General features: G+C 34.5%; 1 protein-coding gene across 3 annotated transcripts in view; it reads left to right on the top strand.

Moving 5' to 3' along the window:
- LOC136835184 (uncharacterized) overlaps positions 1-10,017 on the top strand; it is a 185,970-nt gene extending 175,953 nt beyond the window's left edge. For all 3 annotated transcript variants that reach the window (XM_067098420.1, XM_067098424.1, XM_067098412.1), the window contains exons 16-19: positions 771-866; positions 3,518-4,751; positions 7,170-7,365; positions 8,307-10,017. In XM_067098420.1, coding sequence (XP_066954521.1) covers positions 771-866; positions 3,518-4,751; positions 7,170-7,365; positions 8,307-8,469 — 1,689 coding nt within the window. In that variant the 3' untranslated portion in view covers positions 8,470-10,017. The remainder of the gene's footprint in view (positions 1-770; positions 867-3,517; positions 4,752-7,169; positions 7,366-8,306) is intronic.
- Positions 10,018-15,656: the final 5,639 nt, after the last annotated feature.

Below are 15,656 nucleotides of genomic sequence, written 5' to 3'. Positions count from 1 at the left end.
ATACCCAGTTATATCTAAGTTCCTGGACTAAATGAACAACATTAGCATTCCAAAATAACTCACTTGAAACCAGCGTGTCACTTAACGATATAAATACATATGTCAGTTAAACATTCACTCTTACAGTAATTTTGGTTTCTAAAGATTATACCTTCAAGCTCAAATGTACTTATATAATAAGTGCATTACGGTAGACTTCTAGATTAATTACTTTTTTTGCCAAATTTACTGTTTTTATTTTGCTGAAATTTTGTTTTAACGTCTGATAATTGAGAAGTAGCTGTCTTGATTGTCTGCCATTACATTCAGCAGGATATACTAAAGGCTTGCTGATTTATGAAGAGATTTACATTTTGGCATACTGTAGTTTTTTTTGGTTAACATCTTGAAGGAATATGTATATATATATATATATATATATATATATATATATATATATATATATATATATATATATATATATTATATATTTATGTGTATAAAATATATGTATACAGTATATGTATGTATGTATACAGTAATATATATATATATATATATATATATATATATATATATATATATATATATATATATATATATATATATATATATATATATATATATATATATATATATATATATATATATATATATATATATATATATATATATATATATATATATATATATACTAAATATACGTATATATATATATTCAATCATCCTGCAGTAAAAATCTATTTATACGATGCTATACTAAAGTTAATTTTCTGATGTTCATTTTTCAGGTTATCCTTACAGTATTGTCCCTCCGACATGTGCTCACGATGCCTCTCCCAGCCCTCATCAAGTCTTTGCCCTGGATTAGCAACAGAGTACTTGCGGTAGGCTTTATTCATCTCTCTATGTAGTACTTTACAAACTTATATCTAGTAGGGGTTACTGAAGAGAGGAAAACAAGACAATAGTCACTGATGCATTCATTCTTTGATTGCTGAATTGCTGATCCAAGTATTCATTTGTGTGCACACACACACATATATATACACATTTATATGTGTATACATGTAAATATACACACACACACACACACTCATATATATATATATATATATATATATATATATATATATATATATATATATATATATATATATATATATATATATATATATATATATGTTACAGTCAACATGCGTAATCAGTCATTAGGCATAATGACTGAAATTTCAGTCATCGCGTAATGCACTTGGGGACATTTGATCCCCCCAGGAGCTAGTACTAAACACGGCGAAACAGTGAGTCACCTACACTGTTTCGCCGGGTTTAGTACTAGTCCCTGGGGGTCAAATGTATTTCGCCGTGTTTAGCACCAGCTCCTGGGGATCAAATGTCCTAAGTGCATTACGTGATGACTGAAATTTCAGTCATTACTTGGCGTAATGACTGATTACGCATGTTGACTGTAACATATATATATATGTGTGTGTGTGTGTGTGTGTGTAATTTTAATAGCCACAATGCCCTCTTAACTTCTCGAATTATTGTGATGCGGGTTTGTTTCCCTCTACTGGACATCTCATCCACTTCAATTTCTTGCACTTGGATCTTAAGGCTTTGTAATGACAAGCATATCCAAAAAAGCATGAAGAATTCGAGAAGTTAAGAGGGCATTGTGGCTATTACAATACATATGTATCTGGTAAAAAAGTGGCCAGTAGATTCTACATATATATATATATATATATATATATATATATATATATATATATATATATATATATATATATATATATATATATATATATATATATATATATATATAAACAGGAAGTGTGAGGCACCTGGATCGACGCAGATTCAGCAGGAATACAATAATACAATGAGACAAGTGCCAATAGACCTTTTTTAATATTTATTGGCAACATTTTCGAGACAGTATATATTATCATCAAGGCTGTAGATCAATACAAATCATGATTAAAAATAGATTAAGTAAAATCACTTACAAAGCTTAAAATCATTAAAACATATAACATGCAAAGTCATAAACACATTAGAATATTAAAAACGAAAACCAGAACTTTAAAATAAGAAATACAGCTACCTAATTGTGTTGGAGCTAAGAACTGAGTGACACTCATTTTCGGGAGGGAGAACATCGACTGTGGAAGAGGTTTGGTTGTTTAGTGAATGAGCAGGCTGCTTAATAATAATTAATGATTCCAGAATAGGGAGAGAGTAGTCACTGGGTGCTTTTGCAACAATATCAAAATCATCATATGAAAATAAAGTTTTACATTAACTGCAGTGGCCGTGTATTTTAGAGAATTCTTTTGTTTGTAGAGGACATCCTGTATGGTGACTGACTCCTAGATGAGAAGTTGAGAATGTACTCTTACATTGACGTGTTTCCAAGTTTTACATTTTATGCAAATAAAAGAGCAGACCACCAGTGTTCGCGTCAGAGTAGGAAGCGTATCTTTATGACAGAACAGTGAACTCAGAGTCTTAGGGTGTTTAGGAATTAATTTGATATACTTTAAATTACTACAATATTGTTCTAGTATGGTTGAATGAGCCTACTGAGTCACACTTATAGACTTGGAACTTGTCTGAAGAATTATTTACTACAATATTGTTCTAGTATAGTTGAATGAGCCTACTGAGTCACACTTATAGACTTGGAACTTGTCTGAAGAATTATTTTTTGCGTATTTAAAAGAATCATAATCAAAATTGGTACGCATTGTTTGTAAGTAAGGCTCCTCTTCTTAGTATCATTAGTTTTTTTTTTCTCTCTCAGCTATGCGCCTTTGTTTCAAATATACCTCTCATATTTGGGGCAAATCTGGTTCCCTTGACAGTATTAAATCAAAGGCAACTTATAGAGTCAGCAGCCATTCTCTTGCTTTTACTTCATACCTTCTTTCCGATCCCCTAAGTTAGCTTTGTCCATATTTTATCTGTATTGTTTGGTTCATTGTTGCAGTAGTATGAGACATTTCTGCATCCACTCAGGTGACCATTTGACTTTAACAGGAATACTTTCTTTAGCGTTTCCCGGGAAGAGTTCACCACCATAAAGATTGTTCGTCCTTTCTCTATGCTGTTCAACTCTCTCCCTGCTTCTCGTTCCCTTCATTTAAGAGGAGGGGCCTTTGCTTCCTTTTGTTTTCACACCATTCATTCTTTCCATCCCCCTACTATTTTTTCCTTCAGACTTGGGTATAAGAAGGATGTTTAGTCGCAGAGGTATAGGCCTTACCACATGCATAACTGTTTATTTCTTTGGGTTTTGATTTTTGTCTACATTGAAATTTGTAGACCCCTTATAAACCTAAGTATATGAAATTATTTGAATTAGAATACTCAATATATGTGATATACAGTTTTTCTTGATTCCGTCTTAATGTTACGTTGGGATATGAACAGTGCTCACATGTCATTTATGCAGAAATTAGATAAAATTTTGATATGGCTATCGTCTTGATTATGAAAATGTTTTATAGCATTTATTTATCTATTATTTCAGACGATGTATCACCTCCTTCACAGTAGGCACATATCTGTCTGTAAAGAGGTAATGAACGAATCTTTGGATGTGATAGACTGCGATTTAGAAACTCCAGGCCTTCCACATCAGGCTAATCCTGCATCTCACGTACAACCGGTTGCAAATCCGTGTACAAATGTGAGTAACGTCAGTCAAATAGAACTTGGTGAAGAAAAGGCTTTTGATTTCAGTTTGAATCAAAGGGACATAAATGAAGTGGTTTTTGCAGCTCCTGTTATTTCCCAAGGTATAAACTCAAATGTTGTTTATAATGACACTCAGAATATATTGCAAGGCTGCAAGCAAGAAAATTTTAATTATTCAGCAACTTTCAAAAATTCTCCTACTGAGGATATGTCTGCTCTTCTGAATCCAAAGGAGTTTTTAAATCGCATAACTGATGAATCGTCTCCTAACCTAAAAAGTACCTGTTGCTTTGATAAGGGTGATGAGATTAAGAAAGAGCCCAACTGGAATAGTTATTTTCAAGACCAACAGCATTTTAAATGCCCAGAACAGCCCCTGTCCATGGAGGTCACTCAACAATCCCCTTATCAAGAAGAGAAGCTACAACCCCAGCACTCTAACCCCGAGGGACAGGTCTTAAGAAGGCAGCAAAGAGAAAGTTTATGTCAGAATACAGGTACAGTGAATCAGCTTCAGTCACATGCATCTCAGGTGGTTATGCCACCCCAGTCACTGTTGACTGATAATTCTCATGGAAACTTGAGGGAAGAGTATGATGGTAAACAGTTTTCTGCTAGAAAATACCAAGATCATCCTTCCTTCTTACAATTTTCGGTTACATCTCCGTACTTTGCTGATGGATTGAAAGTCCAGGATGACAATAGTTTTGGTTATCAAGCCACTCAAATGTTCAGCAGTGATGAACCAAGTGCCCAACCACTCATGTATCCAGCAACCTCTTCAGTATTTTCTCAAGGAGCTCATAAAACTCTTAAGGGCCCATTTTCTATGACTGATCATAGAAACTATCATGAAATACCTATGGATAGCAATATTTCAAACAGAAGTTTTGTTGACAATACAGAGCAAGTCGGCAGAGAAAAAGCCACGCAACCCCCGTATCAACATGTACCAGATGCAAGGCAGTCTCTGCAGTACTCAAATTTGTATTCCTGTACTCAGCCATCTTTGGCTTCACAACAGAACTGTAATGTGACTGAAATGACCTTACCTTATCACAGAGAAAGTAAGTAGCTTTGGTAGTAAATATTATTACAATTGTTCTTTCCGTTTTTATTTTGTTTTCTAAGGTGCAAAACTGTTTAACAAGGGTTTGTCATGACAATGAAGCTGTCGTCAGGAGTTAACCTATCGGAATTTTAAATGTCCTCCCTCCAAGTGCCTCTAATTTCTTGTAAATCTGAAAATCAGCAGCGCTATGTCTCTTCTCTCTGAAAGATGAAGGTTTTATTAAACTGTATTAACCCGTTTATTTTATGCCGCTTTCATATTGATTTTCTTGGTGTATTTTGTTTTAGATAAAGGAATTGTTGCTGAACTACGCTGCAGCTAGTTGGTTTCATTACTTTGAGCAGAGGTACTGATTTTTTTTTTTTTTTTTTTTGCAAACCGTGAGGTATTGGAATCAGAACGAAGTGTATGCTGCTTTGGTATGGCCCATCTCTCTCTCTCTCTCTCTCTCTCTCTCTCTCTCTCTAGTCCTTTGAAACAGGCTGCAGAAATGTATGTTTTACTTTCATAGATTACATAATACAGTGCTGACAAACCTCCGAATTATATAGTGCAAACAAACCTATGAAAGTGAGGAATTTTGGTAGATATGTAGAAGTGCTATGGGATATAACTGAACTACCCTGTCATAACTGATATATCAGTTTGAAAACCCGTTCCCTTTCTTATCAGATTAGCAGATCACATTGTAAATAAGTTCAACAGCTAGGGTAGTGTAGTCCAGGTGTTAATATGTTACAGAAGTAACTTTAAATATTCTTGGAATAAAAGAGTTGCCCATTTCATTGCCTTGTTTTTCATTTGGGACTGCTTAAATGGTTAAGTCTTATATTTATCAAAATGTTAAAGGTGATCTCCCAAACTTAAATTTATTGTGGAACCCCATGCACATGATGGATGTAGATGAATGGACTGTATGATGTATTCATTTAAAAATCTTACTAGTTGCTTTTAGAAACTGTCTTTTCAAATTAATATAAGTGCTGCCTTTGATCTGGTTAGCCTTGGTAGAGGCCAAGAAAGGTTCAGTAAGCAGTGTATTCAACAAAACTAACACTATTGATTAATCAGTCTCGCACTGTGTTCATGTGACATGCATAGGTGTAACTCTGTCCTTAATGACTGAATGTATTACAATTCTAGGTGGGTTTAGTGCCATGTGCTTCAGAACTTTCGTTCTATGATTCCTAGAATACTATTCTCTTATGCAGATTTTAGTAGCTTCCCAGATGTAGGCTTTTACCACAATATCTTATCTCAGCTGGAACTTCCCTATCACCCTGAGTGCCTGTATCCCAACAATTAGTGTGAGCAATTGGCATTGTATAGCATCACTGTCCATAGCCATTTGTGATGTCATTTTTTTACTATTAAACTTTCGAAAGGTCTTCTGTCATTGCTATTGATTCCAATGTTGGAAAGTTTCAAAGGGGCTGTAATGTTACTTTAAAGAGCCATGCACTGTCTGTTGTTTTAGTTTTTCTTAAATGTATTGCTTTTTATGTATGTATGAATTTGTTTATTGAGTCAAGTCTTGTTATTTATATCTTCAGTTTCATACATCTTTACTTTGCAAGTTAACGACGCTATGGCGCCCTTTTTCATTAATTCCATATGAACACTTGCTACTACTGCTAATAATAATGATGATCCAAATACTTGCCACCTTAATTTTTTGTTCTTTAATAGTACAAATTCCTGACCTATTAAATCTCCTGAACTCTCTGGCCAACTTTTTTTTAATTTCTTTACCAAGTATCTCAACGCCTAGTTTGTAATTCTTCCAGAAAGATTAACCACGTCTAAATATTTTCATATATTGAAATTACAAGCCAAAGGCATGACCGGGTTATAAGTAATTTTGCTTGGATTTATTTTTAAAATGTTAGCCTTTATATTCCAAGCAGAAGACATACTGCATGTTAGTAAACTTTGAGATGTTGACTAGTAAGTGCTGATGAAAGATATCCAAAGTCAGCAGTTGCAAATGAGAAGACTGCAGGCTTAAAACTCTCTTGTAATCTATATTTTTTAATCAAGGAAAAACTATGAATTTTATATCAGACCGTAACACATCTGCCATTAATTTCAGACTCATAAAGGTTTAAAAGTTGTTCTAGCATTGACATTTTTGTTAAATTCCCCTTTTTATCATTGAAAATAAACTGTTTTGGCTCAAAGAAAATTTCTATCTACTGCAATACATTTTATGACAAGTATCTATACAGTAGTTATTTTTAGCCCATTCTCATTACGAAATGTTTTAATACCTAACCTCAGAAAAGGATTGTGGTTCAGTTTACCCTTCACACCCTAATAAGGATCTACAAGACAGTGGTTTGTGTCTAGGAAAAACAGAATGCATTCTTAGAAAAATAAAGATTCTTAATCTGCTCATCAAATGCTTTTACAGGTATGACTGCTACTCGTGTGCCACCTCCTTCTCCACTTGTTACCCTCCGACAAGACGGCCGTGGCAATGATTACCCTGACCACTACGAGTTTCTTACTAGCCAGGTCAAAATTCCCAGGTCTGCCTCCAATAGGAGGCTCAGTTACACCAAGGTCCCTGGGCAAGGAGGTCAAACTAAATTGGTATTTCATCCCAGGTAGGTTTCAGATAACTTCAAAACGTCCCTTCGAAATATGTACGTGTTTGGTACAATAAGAACATATAACTGGTTCATTTGTTTTATCCATCGGCAAAAAATGAAATATTATACATCAAAGAATATTTTGTTCATTATATGAGACTTCTGACATCTGAGGCCATCTTTATAAAAAAAAGAATGTTTAAGTTATCAAAGGTTTGTATCATAGTAAGCGTAAACATTGAAAGGAAATATATACAGTAGTCAGATTTTTTTTAAGTTACATAGCATATTGGTCACGCAAGTATCAAAGTATAATGAGGTCGACCTAAGATATAAAGCATAATAAGGGGAGTTGTGTATCCTAGAAACATCTTGGTATTTTGAAAAACAATTCTTTTGAAAGCATTTGCTATTGGCTAGTTGGTCTTTTGTGGCAATAAGTGCTCTAAAGCAATTATAATTTTAGCTACTGTGCACGCAGCAAGTGAAGATCTGACATATTAATAAATTTTCAGCAATTTTAGATAATTTTTCCCCACAAAGTCCCAAAACTTTAGCTATAGACGCGATACTACACTTGTGAAGTAACATCCTACAATCAATCAAGAACTGAAAGCAAGTCATGACGTGCATCTTTTTAATAACTTGAGAAATGACATATGTAGCACCTGAATATTTTGTGAGGAAGAGTAGTACCTGCAAAACCGCCAAATTTTAGCTGTTATTTTAAAAATAAGGATGCAGAAAGTTATCACAGAGTTGATGAGCATCTCACGTCAATACCTTAAGATGTCCCAAATCTCTTTTGGAAAGCAATTATTTGTTGTCAACCCAAAATATAAAGAACTGCATGCATTTTAGTCTTAACCATTCAAGAGAAATACATGTAGTGTTTACTAGCCTTTTCTCTGTGGTTTAGCCATTATTTTTTTTTTATCCTAGATTCATATTTACAGGCGCAACATACGTGAAAGAAACTACTGTGAAAGCAAGAACGTCACGCCTAGCCAGATTTCACTGCCAGATCCATCACCGTTAACCTTTCAAGGTGTAAGACTTGGAAACACAAAGATCCAAGGACGGGGAAGTCAAACGCAATCATCTTTTAAAGGAATATAGTAGCTTATCTTATAGTGGGGAATTTACTGAGGGAAGTTGAAGGAGTATTTACTTCATGAATCTTCTGTTCTAAAATTAAGACATTAAATTATTTGCTCTCCCTTTTATTATAGTCGGTGTAGTTTTTCTGTAAATCAATATTACAACTTTAATTGAAGCTATTCATATCGGTTGAAAATTTGATATTCCTTTTTATCTGAAAATTTCTTTTATTCCTTTTTATCTGAAAATTTCTGTTACTCATTTTTGTCTGAAAATTCCTTTTATTCCTTTTTATCTGAAATTTTCTGTCTTGGTACTTGCCGTTGTTAAAACCTATTGCCTCTGGATTTCTTTCCAGAAACTCTGTAAATTATTTTTCAAAACAAAAGGTCTGAATTATATTTTATTCCCTTGGACTGGGAATAATTAAGTTATTTTATATTTTCTAAGGAAAAATGTTATGAATATTATTTTCATGTAATAATTTCTTTGGATCTTGAGAGTAGATCAGCACAGTCTTAAATCCCACCTTGAATTTCTAGTCTGTTCAGCATAATAATCAAGAGCTTTCACTGTAACAACTCTCGTCATAAAGCCCCTTAGTAGAAAATATGCCAGAATTTTTACCTTCGATACAAATACAAAGTTCAATCTTTGAATTTCAAACTTTTACTTCATTTGCTAAATGCTATTTTCTCTAGTCGTCAGTTTCAAGTTGAAGTATGGATATGCATAAAAATCTAAAATCTTAGTTGGGTAGTTTCATTCGTTCAGTTTAGGTTCAAGTTTAAATGCGATCTTTTATTCAATGTGTTGATGTACTGGTAGTTGCAGTAGATGAGATTTTTAATTTTTATACTATAGAATTATTTATTTTTATACTGCAGAGTCTGTCTAATATATCATTATGTATCTACTAATGAAGAGTCTTTCTTTTTTACGTCCAGTAGATTATAGCGACTATCTGATGGGAAGAATGTTTTCTGTAGAAGTATATTATTTATAGGAAATTATATTTAGGGGAAATTATCGTTTCTTGAAGCATATTTTTATAGGAAGTGATATTTGTGGAAAATTATCTGGTTACTTGAAGTATTTTAGGAGAGATATGTGTGTTGAGAAATATCATTTTTCAAGGATATTCTATATAATGTAGCATGAAAAGCCTTCTTGATTTGTTTTAAGTAAAGAGGTAAGTTACTCTTTCCTGTAATGTTGCAAACTTTGATTGATTTTGTGTCAGTTTCTTGATAAAATTGTGAATTCTGAATTTTTGGCATCGATAAAAGTACAAAGTTCCTCCTTTGAATTTCAAGTCTTAATTTCATTTTTTATTTTCTCCAGTCACAAGGTCCTTGAATTATTCTTTATAGGAATTAATTTTTGGGTTGTAAATTTATATCTAGGATCTAATATCTTAGTTTGTTTGTAGACGACGATGGTGAGTATATTTTAGTTAGAGAGATACTTTTAAATGGAGAGTGTCTTTTCCTATTAATTCTAGCTTTTGTTAGCTCATTATTTTAGTTTGTCAGAAAACTTTAAATAAAACCATATGTATAGAAAGCTGTCTTTTACGGAATGGCTTCCTCGTCATAAGATACTGTGAATAATAGACTGTTTTATCCACTGACTCTTCTTAAATGCTGCATCAACACTTTTTATATGGGAAGCTGACGGGACTATAGGATACCCAAGTCACTTACAGTGGGCTTCTTTTCAGGTCCCACTCCACCGAAGTCCCTCTGTAGGACCCGCAAATTCATTTTTCCTATTCTTATCTGTGCAGATACTTAGCAGTCACGGAGCGTACTCCATATTAATTGTCAAAGCCACACTGTCATAACATTCAGAAAATAAGGGAGTAGTTTTTTTTTTTAAGACTTGACATTTTTTGTCCTCCTGATATGAAGTGGGAGCTTATTGTACAGTCTTGGGCCTACAAATTTGAAGGCACCCAAAGTGCATCTTGACTCGATAACTTCAAACAGTCTCTAGTCAGTCGTATATTGACTCCACTTGTTGGCTGCATAATATGCAGCATATCTTTCCAATATCTTGGATATCCAGTCTTCATAGTTTTATGAACCATAGCACACGTTATACATTATCCTAGCTTTGATAGGTGGCTAGTGCAACTTGAACAGCACTGGGGCAGTCCTATCCTGAGGTACAACAGCCTTTCTTAATCTTTCGTCTGTATTTAGTGTTTTACCGCCTTCTAAGTTCTGTTACCGCTTCCTAAGTTCTGTCTGAGATAGATTATGGTAGATAGCATTAATAATGACACAATTGATCAAGTTTTTAACAGATCACTCGTCAAGATATTTTTTAATAGAGGTAATATTTCTAAGATGACGTCCAGTAACCATTACATCATTGTAGGTTTGAGCAATGAAAGGCAGATTACTGTCCAGCAGCTTCTTGACTACTTAAATCATCGTGGCGCTTTTTTTTCAGTAGTTAAACTGTCATGAAGTCAACAGTTTACTAATCTCCATCGCTGTTTCGTGGATTTTTTTTTAATTATAATGTTTGGCTTTCCTCATCCTGTTCATGTAACCAGTATTCATTATTCGTTATCCTTCCAATGTAGTTGTAGACCATATCCATAGCTGTTTGCCCTTTTTGCACCTTTTTTTCACTCTTGAACTTCAGTCTTGCTTATTCTCGTCACAGCGTTAAAGAAGGCGATTGTAGCATTGTTTTACAGGAAGTATTGTCAAGCCAACGTTAGCAGTATTTCTGTGCATTAATAATTATGACCGACATGTGGAATAAATAGAATACCCAATTGTGTCTCACGAATGCGAAAGTGTGTCGTTTTGATGCACAGTACTGTATATACTTAAGAGATACATTGTTGAAAGGTAACCTATTCGTGAGTCTAGCAAGAAATAATCATCTTTTGTGTTTGTTATACATTAATTGTAACTACGTGTAGGAAGAAAATTCACCCTTAGAATGACTCTATCCCCAGTCGCTGACTTATCAAGGTCAATGACCCAATCTAGCGTTTGACAAGGAGCAGTTACATAGACTTAGTACTCGACTGCTACTGTTGTTTGTGTTGTTTGGTGCACGTAAGAATTTGAACGTTTACAAGCTATTATTTAATTTTATGATCGTTATAAGAATTGTCTAAACATAAACTAAATATAAAAGTGATTAGGTGGCAAATATATTGTTAATTAATTTCATGCCAAAGACTTGGGGTAGGCCTAAGTTGTGTTTTCCCGACCGCTGCTAATTTTGTGTATTTTATGACCATTACCGCTGGGTAGTGAAGAACACTAGTTGTTACCCTAGTGCCGATCCCCGTATCTAAAAACTTTGGGAACCCCTGTTGGAAAGCGAGGTTTTAATTTGGGGGCAACCAACAAATGAACTTCATCATGAACAAGAATGTCAAAAACATATTGGTAGACTAAATCAAAAGTTAGGTAAGGCCATAGCATAGCGAGCAAGCTAGTCAAACAAAACTGTTTCGTTTGTGTTATTTGTAATAGATAATGGTAAAAGTACAGGGTAACTCCGCACGGACTATTACCTTGGAAATTTATTTTTCCTATACTTGTAGTGTTGCTGATGAAGGAGGTGGTGTTGTTTATTGTCATTTAATCATTAGCCTAGGCTATATAACCTTATACCCACCCAACATGGTTGTGGACCCTTTGGGACAAGGGGTTTTGGCTGGGGGAAAGAAACTGGGAGAAAGACCGGACTGCCATGTTGTTATGGAATGGTTCCGTGCATGCACAAGTCATAAGGGAGCCATATGTTCAAGAAGGGATTGGCTAAGGAAACGTATCATAAAAGGAACTATATTAACCTAACTTACCTTAACCTAACTTAACAAGCCGTGTTACTTAGCCGGGATGACCTTCAGTGAAGGTGACTCTACTCTTTGCCAAAAGATGGCCAGCTTATGAAAACATATCAGTTCTGATGTTAATTACAGTTGACCGACAAAAAATAAGGGTAAATTGTTTATAAGCAACCAAAATACTACAGGAAAAGTCAATTTCCAAGGTAATACTCAATGCGGAGCAACCCCATAGTTCTTCCTAAATATAATGAAAAATATAAAGCATGAAGGTGTGGCAGGCCAATTATTGTATGTGCTAATCTTAAGCTTAACCTGTGGGCTAGAGGACTTGGTGGCTGTTGGGCCATTTCTGATGGACTTTTTTGCTGGCAAAATTTTACTTTAGACTGTTATGGCATTTTGGACTTGAAAGATCACATTTTACTATGTTTTAATGTGTTTTTTAAACTTTGTACATTTATTTATTTAGCAAATGATCTATTAACATGGGGCGAAGGTAGAACAATGGGACAAGTTCCGGAGATGTAAATAAACCTAACCTTTCCTAGAATACCAGGTCCTGACCTAACCAGAACTTTCCTACCTAACCTCACTTAGGACACCATGACCTGACCTGCCCCCTCGTAGCACTAAACATTGGAGACAATGGACTTAGCTTCCATTCGTAGGTTGTCCCGTTGTTCTGCAAAGTACCTGCCAAACCTAACCTAGGGTACCAGGTCCTTACCCTAGCACATGTTATTAGCTTGAAAACATTCCATAAACTCAATTTAATCTGAATAAGAACTATAAATGGGACTAGGGTCCCTGTGATTCACTCATTTTGTGTTTTCTCCCCCAGATCTCCACTTTTCCACTGTGGATCCCAGAAGTTTTCTTTATAAGAATGGGGTTCACTGTCTGTATTTGCTATACAAAATTAAAGACAGAAATGCTCAAACCACACATTAGAATATTGTAAAATTATATTTTTAAGTCCAAAATGCAATAATGGTTGAGAGTAAAATAATACCTTTCTACTTGGTGCTCCAGCATCTATCCTAGAGCTCAACCAACAGTGTGTGATTGTTAGGAAAGTAGCCTATATGGTGACTTGTGGGTTATTTAGGCCCACTTAGCCTAATATTATTATGAATTCCATCTCATGGTGATTGTTCGTTATTCATGCCATGGAGGTGGGACCGAAGGACGGTAGGTTGAGAAGGATGTATGTTTTGTAATATATGGGCCTACAAGAAGTGTATTGGCATAAGGTTGAAATAAAGCTTGTGGAGGTTCAACCTGTTCGGGCTAAATTTTCCTATAATCTTGTGAAGGTTAATTAATCATAAACTCCAGGGCAGCAAATAGAAACTGTTTAGGTTTTCATGAATATAAAAGTCTTTGTTAAAGCCAGTGTAGAAAAAACAGTGATTTGATTGATGTTTATTTAAATGCAACCCCTTCTTTTTCTCTCTTATGAATGACACACTTTAGTAGGTTGGTAGCCTACCTGTGTTTACCCACATCCTACCATGGTTTTATGGCCATTAATGTATTTTTTATACATCATCTTTCTTATTGTTTGTTACCATATTTTATTACCATACACGAGATACAAAAGGTGTGTGTGAACTAGGCTATTCACAACAGTACTGACGATAAAGGTTATGGTAATTAAAATGGTATTGTACTTACTGAATTCAGTTATACTGTATTGTTATCATGTTTCATCATCATAATATGTATTAACCCAAGAGATGCCAGGGGATGGCACTTAAGGACAATGGCAATATTATGCATTTGCAACTTCAGTAATGGAACCAGTTATTCCGACTCATTCAGAATAAGTGAGCATTTCAAACCGTCAATGTTATCGTATAGCCTAAACAATTCGAAACATACTAACCTAATCGTAGCCTAAATCTTATACTATGACACCCAGGTTACTTCATTCTTATGATAGTTCAAAATGTGATTATATCAATACATTGCGTTGTGTATATTAACTAAACAAACAATATAAACTTACTATTGACACATTCAGTCATTCCTAGCTTGATGTACGTTAGTCAGATTGGCGTGAGCACAATCTGTATTTCACGACCCTCATCCAAAGCACGCCTCAAGAAATTCTCCTTACATTTAGATATGCATATCTCCTAAAGGAAGTTTCCATAAATGTACTTTAAGATGAATAGGAATACTGTAGTGGATTTGTAGACACCGATAATTATGGCTGCAGTCTTGAGTCCCCACTAGCTCGAACCACTCTGTGTCAAGGTTATGAAGAGACAGTTCACGGCCGTCTTTGACCGACACCAAACCTTCGACTAACTACCGGGCTAACAACCGATACCGGTAGTTAAGTACTATTACACGTATACTTACAATTAAACACACAAAACGGCTAAAACAACGCCTTTCATTACTAAATACAAACACAACAAAACATAATATCCTTCTTCTACATAACACGCATTTCCACTTTACGTAAATTTAAAGAGAATACATAAAACTATACCACAACTTGCAGAAAAGTTCAATCTCTCTTGTCGAAGTTTCGACACCAATATTTTCTTGCTCATTTTTTAACTTATCACCTAATGTTATACATGGTTGTAATTGCCTTGTGTCGCAGATTAATAATAAAAGATAAAATATACTTTTAAAATCTTATATTTAAAAAGAACATTTTTTGGAAAGAAAAAATTTTTTCAAAAACCACTTTTTAGTTATGGAATGCTTCATGCAATTTTTTCTGAGACAATTTCCAACTTTTCCATGACAATATTACTCCTTAGCTATTTAAGAAACACCTTTAAAAGTACAAAAGATATACAACAGTTATTAATTGGTTGAATGGGTATATATGTGTATATTAACTGTCATATGCACACTAACTTTAATATCACTGTTGTCACTGTCGTTGTAATTATCCATCTCGATATCACTATTTGATGAAAATGAATAAGCATCATCATCAAAAGCCATTACCTCCAAAATTACAAAATAAACAGAGATTTATAAAAATCTTCGACCGCTGCTCAACTTCAGGATACAGTACAAAAGCCTCCCTGGTCCTGCCCCCCCAGGCTTATGGAAGGTTTACAATTTTGCTATTTTTATACCTATGATTAAGAGAAATCTGGCATCTTTTATGTTCAAAAGTGAGCTGAATGGCTGGTGAGACTGTTGACGTCACTCAAACAGGGCTAAGGTTAGGGACTAAATTTACCGCGATATTTGAAGATAAAGTGTCAATAATGTCGTTGTCATGGTGCAGCATATAAAGCGTCGATTCTAGCAATGCAAGCACCTTGTGGGTTAAAAAACCAATCATCCACCGGCCATTTACAGTGACTAATATTTAAGTTCTCAGAATCAGCTGATTGAG

Source organism: Macrobrachium rosenbergii, chromosome 4 (assembly GCF_040412425.1).
Source record: "Macrobrachium rosenbergii isolate ZJJX-2024 chromosome 4, ASM4041242v1, whole genome shotgun sequence".
Lineage (NCBI taxonomy): Eukaryota > Metazoa > Arthropoda > Malacostraca > Decapoda > Palaemonidae > Macrobrachium > Macrobrachium rosenbergii.
The sequence above is the reverse complement of the archived record's forward strand: the minus strand, read 5'-3'. Positions and strand labels throughout refer to the sequence as shown.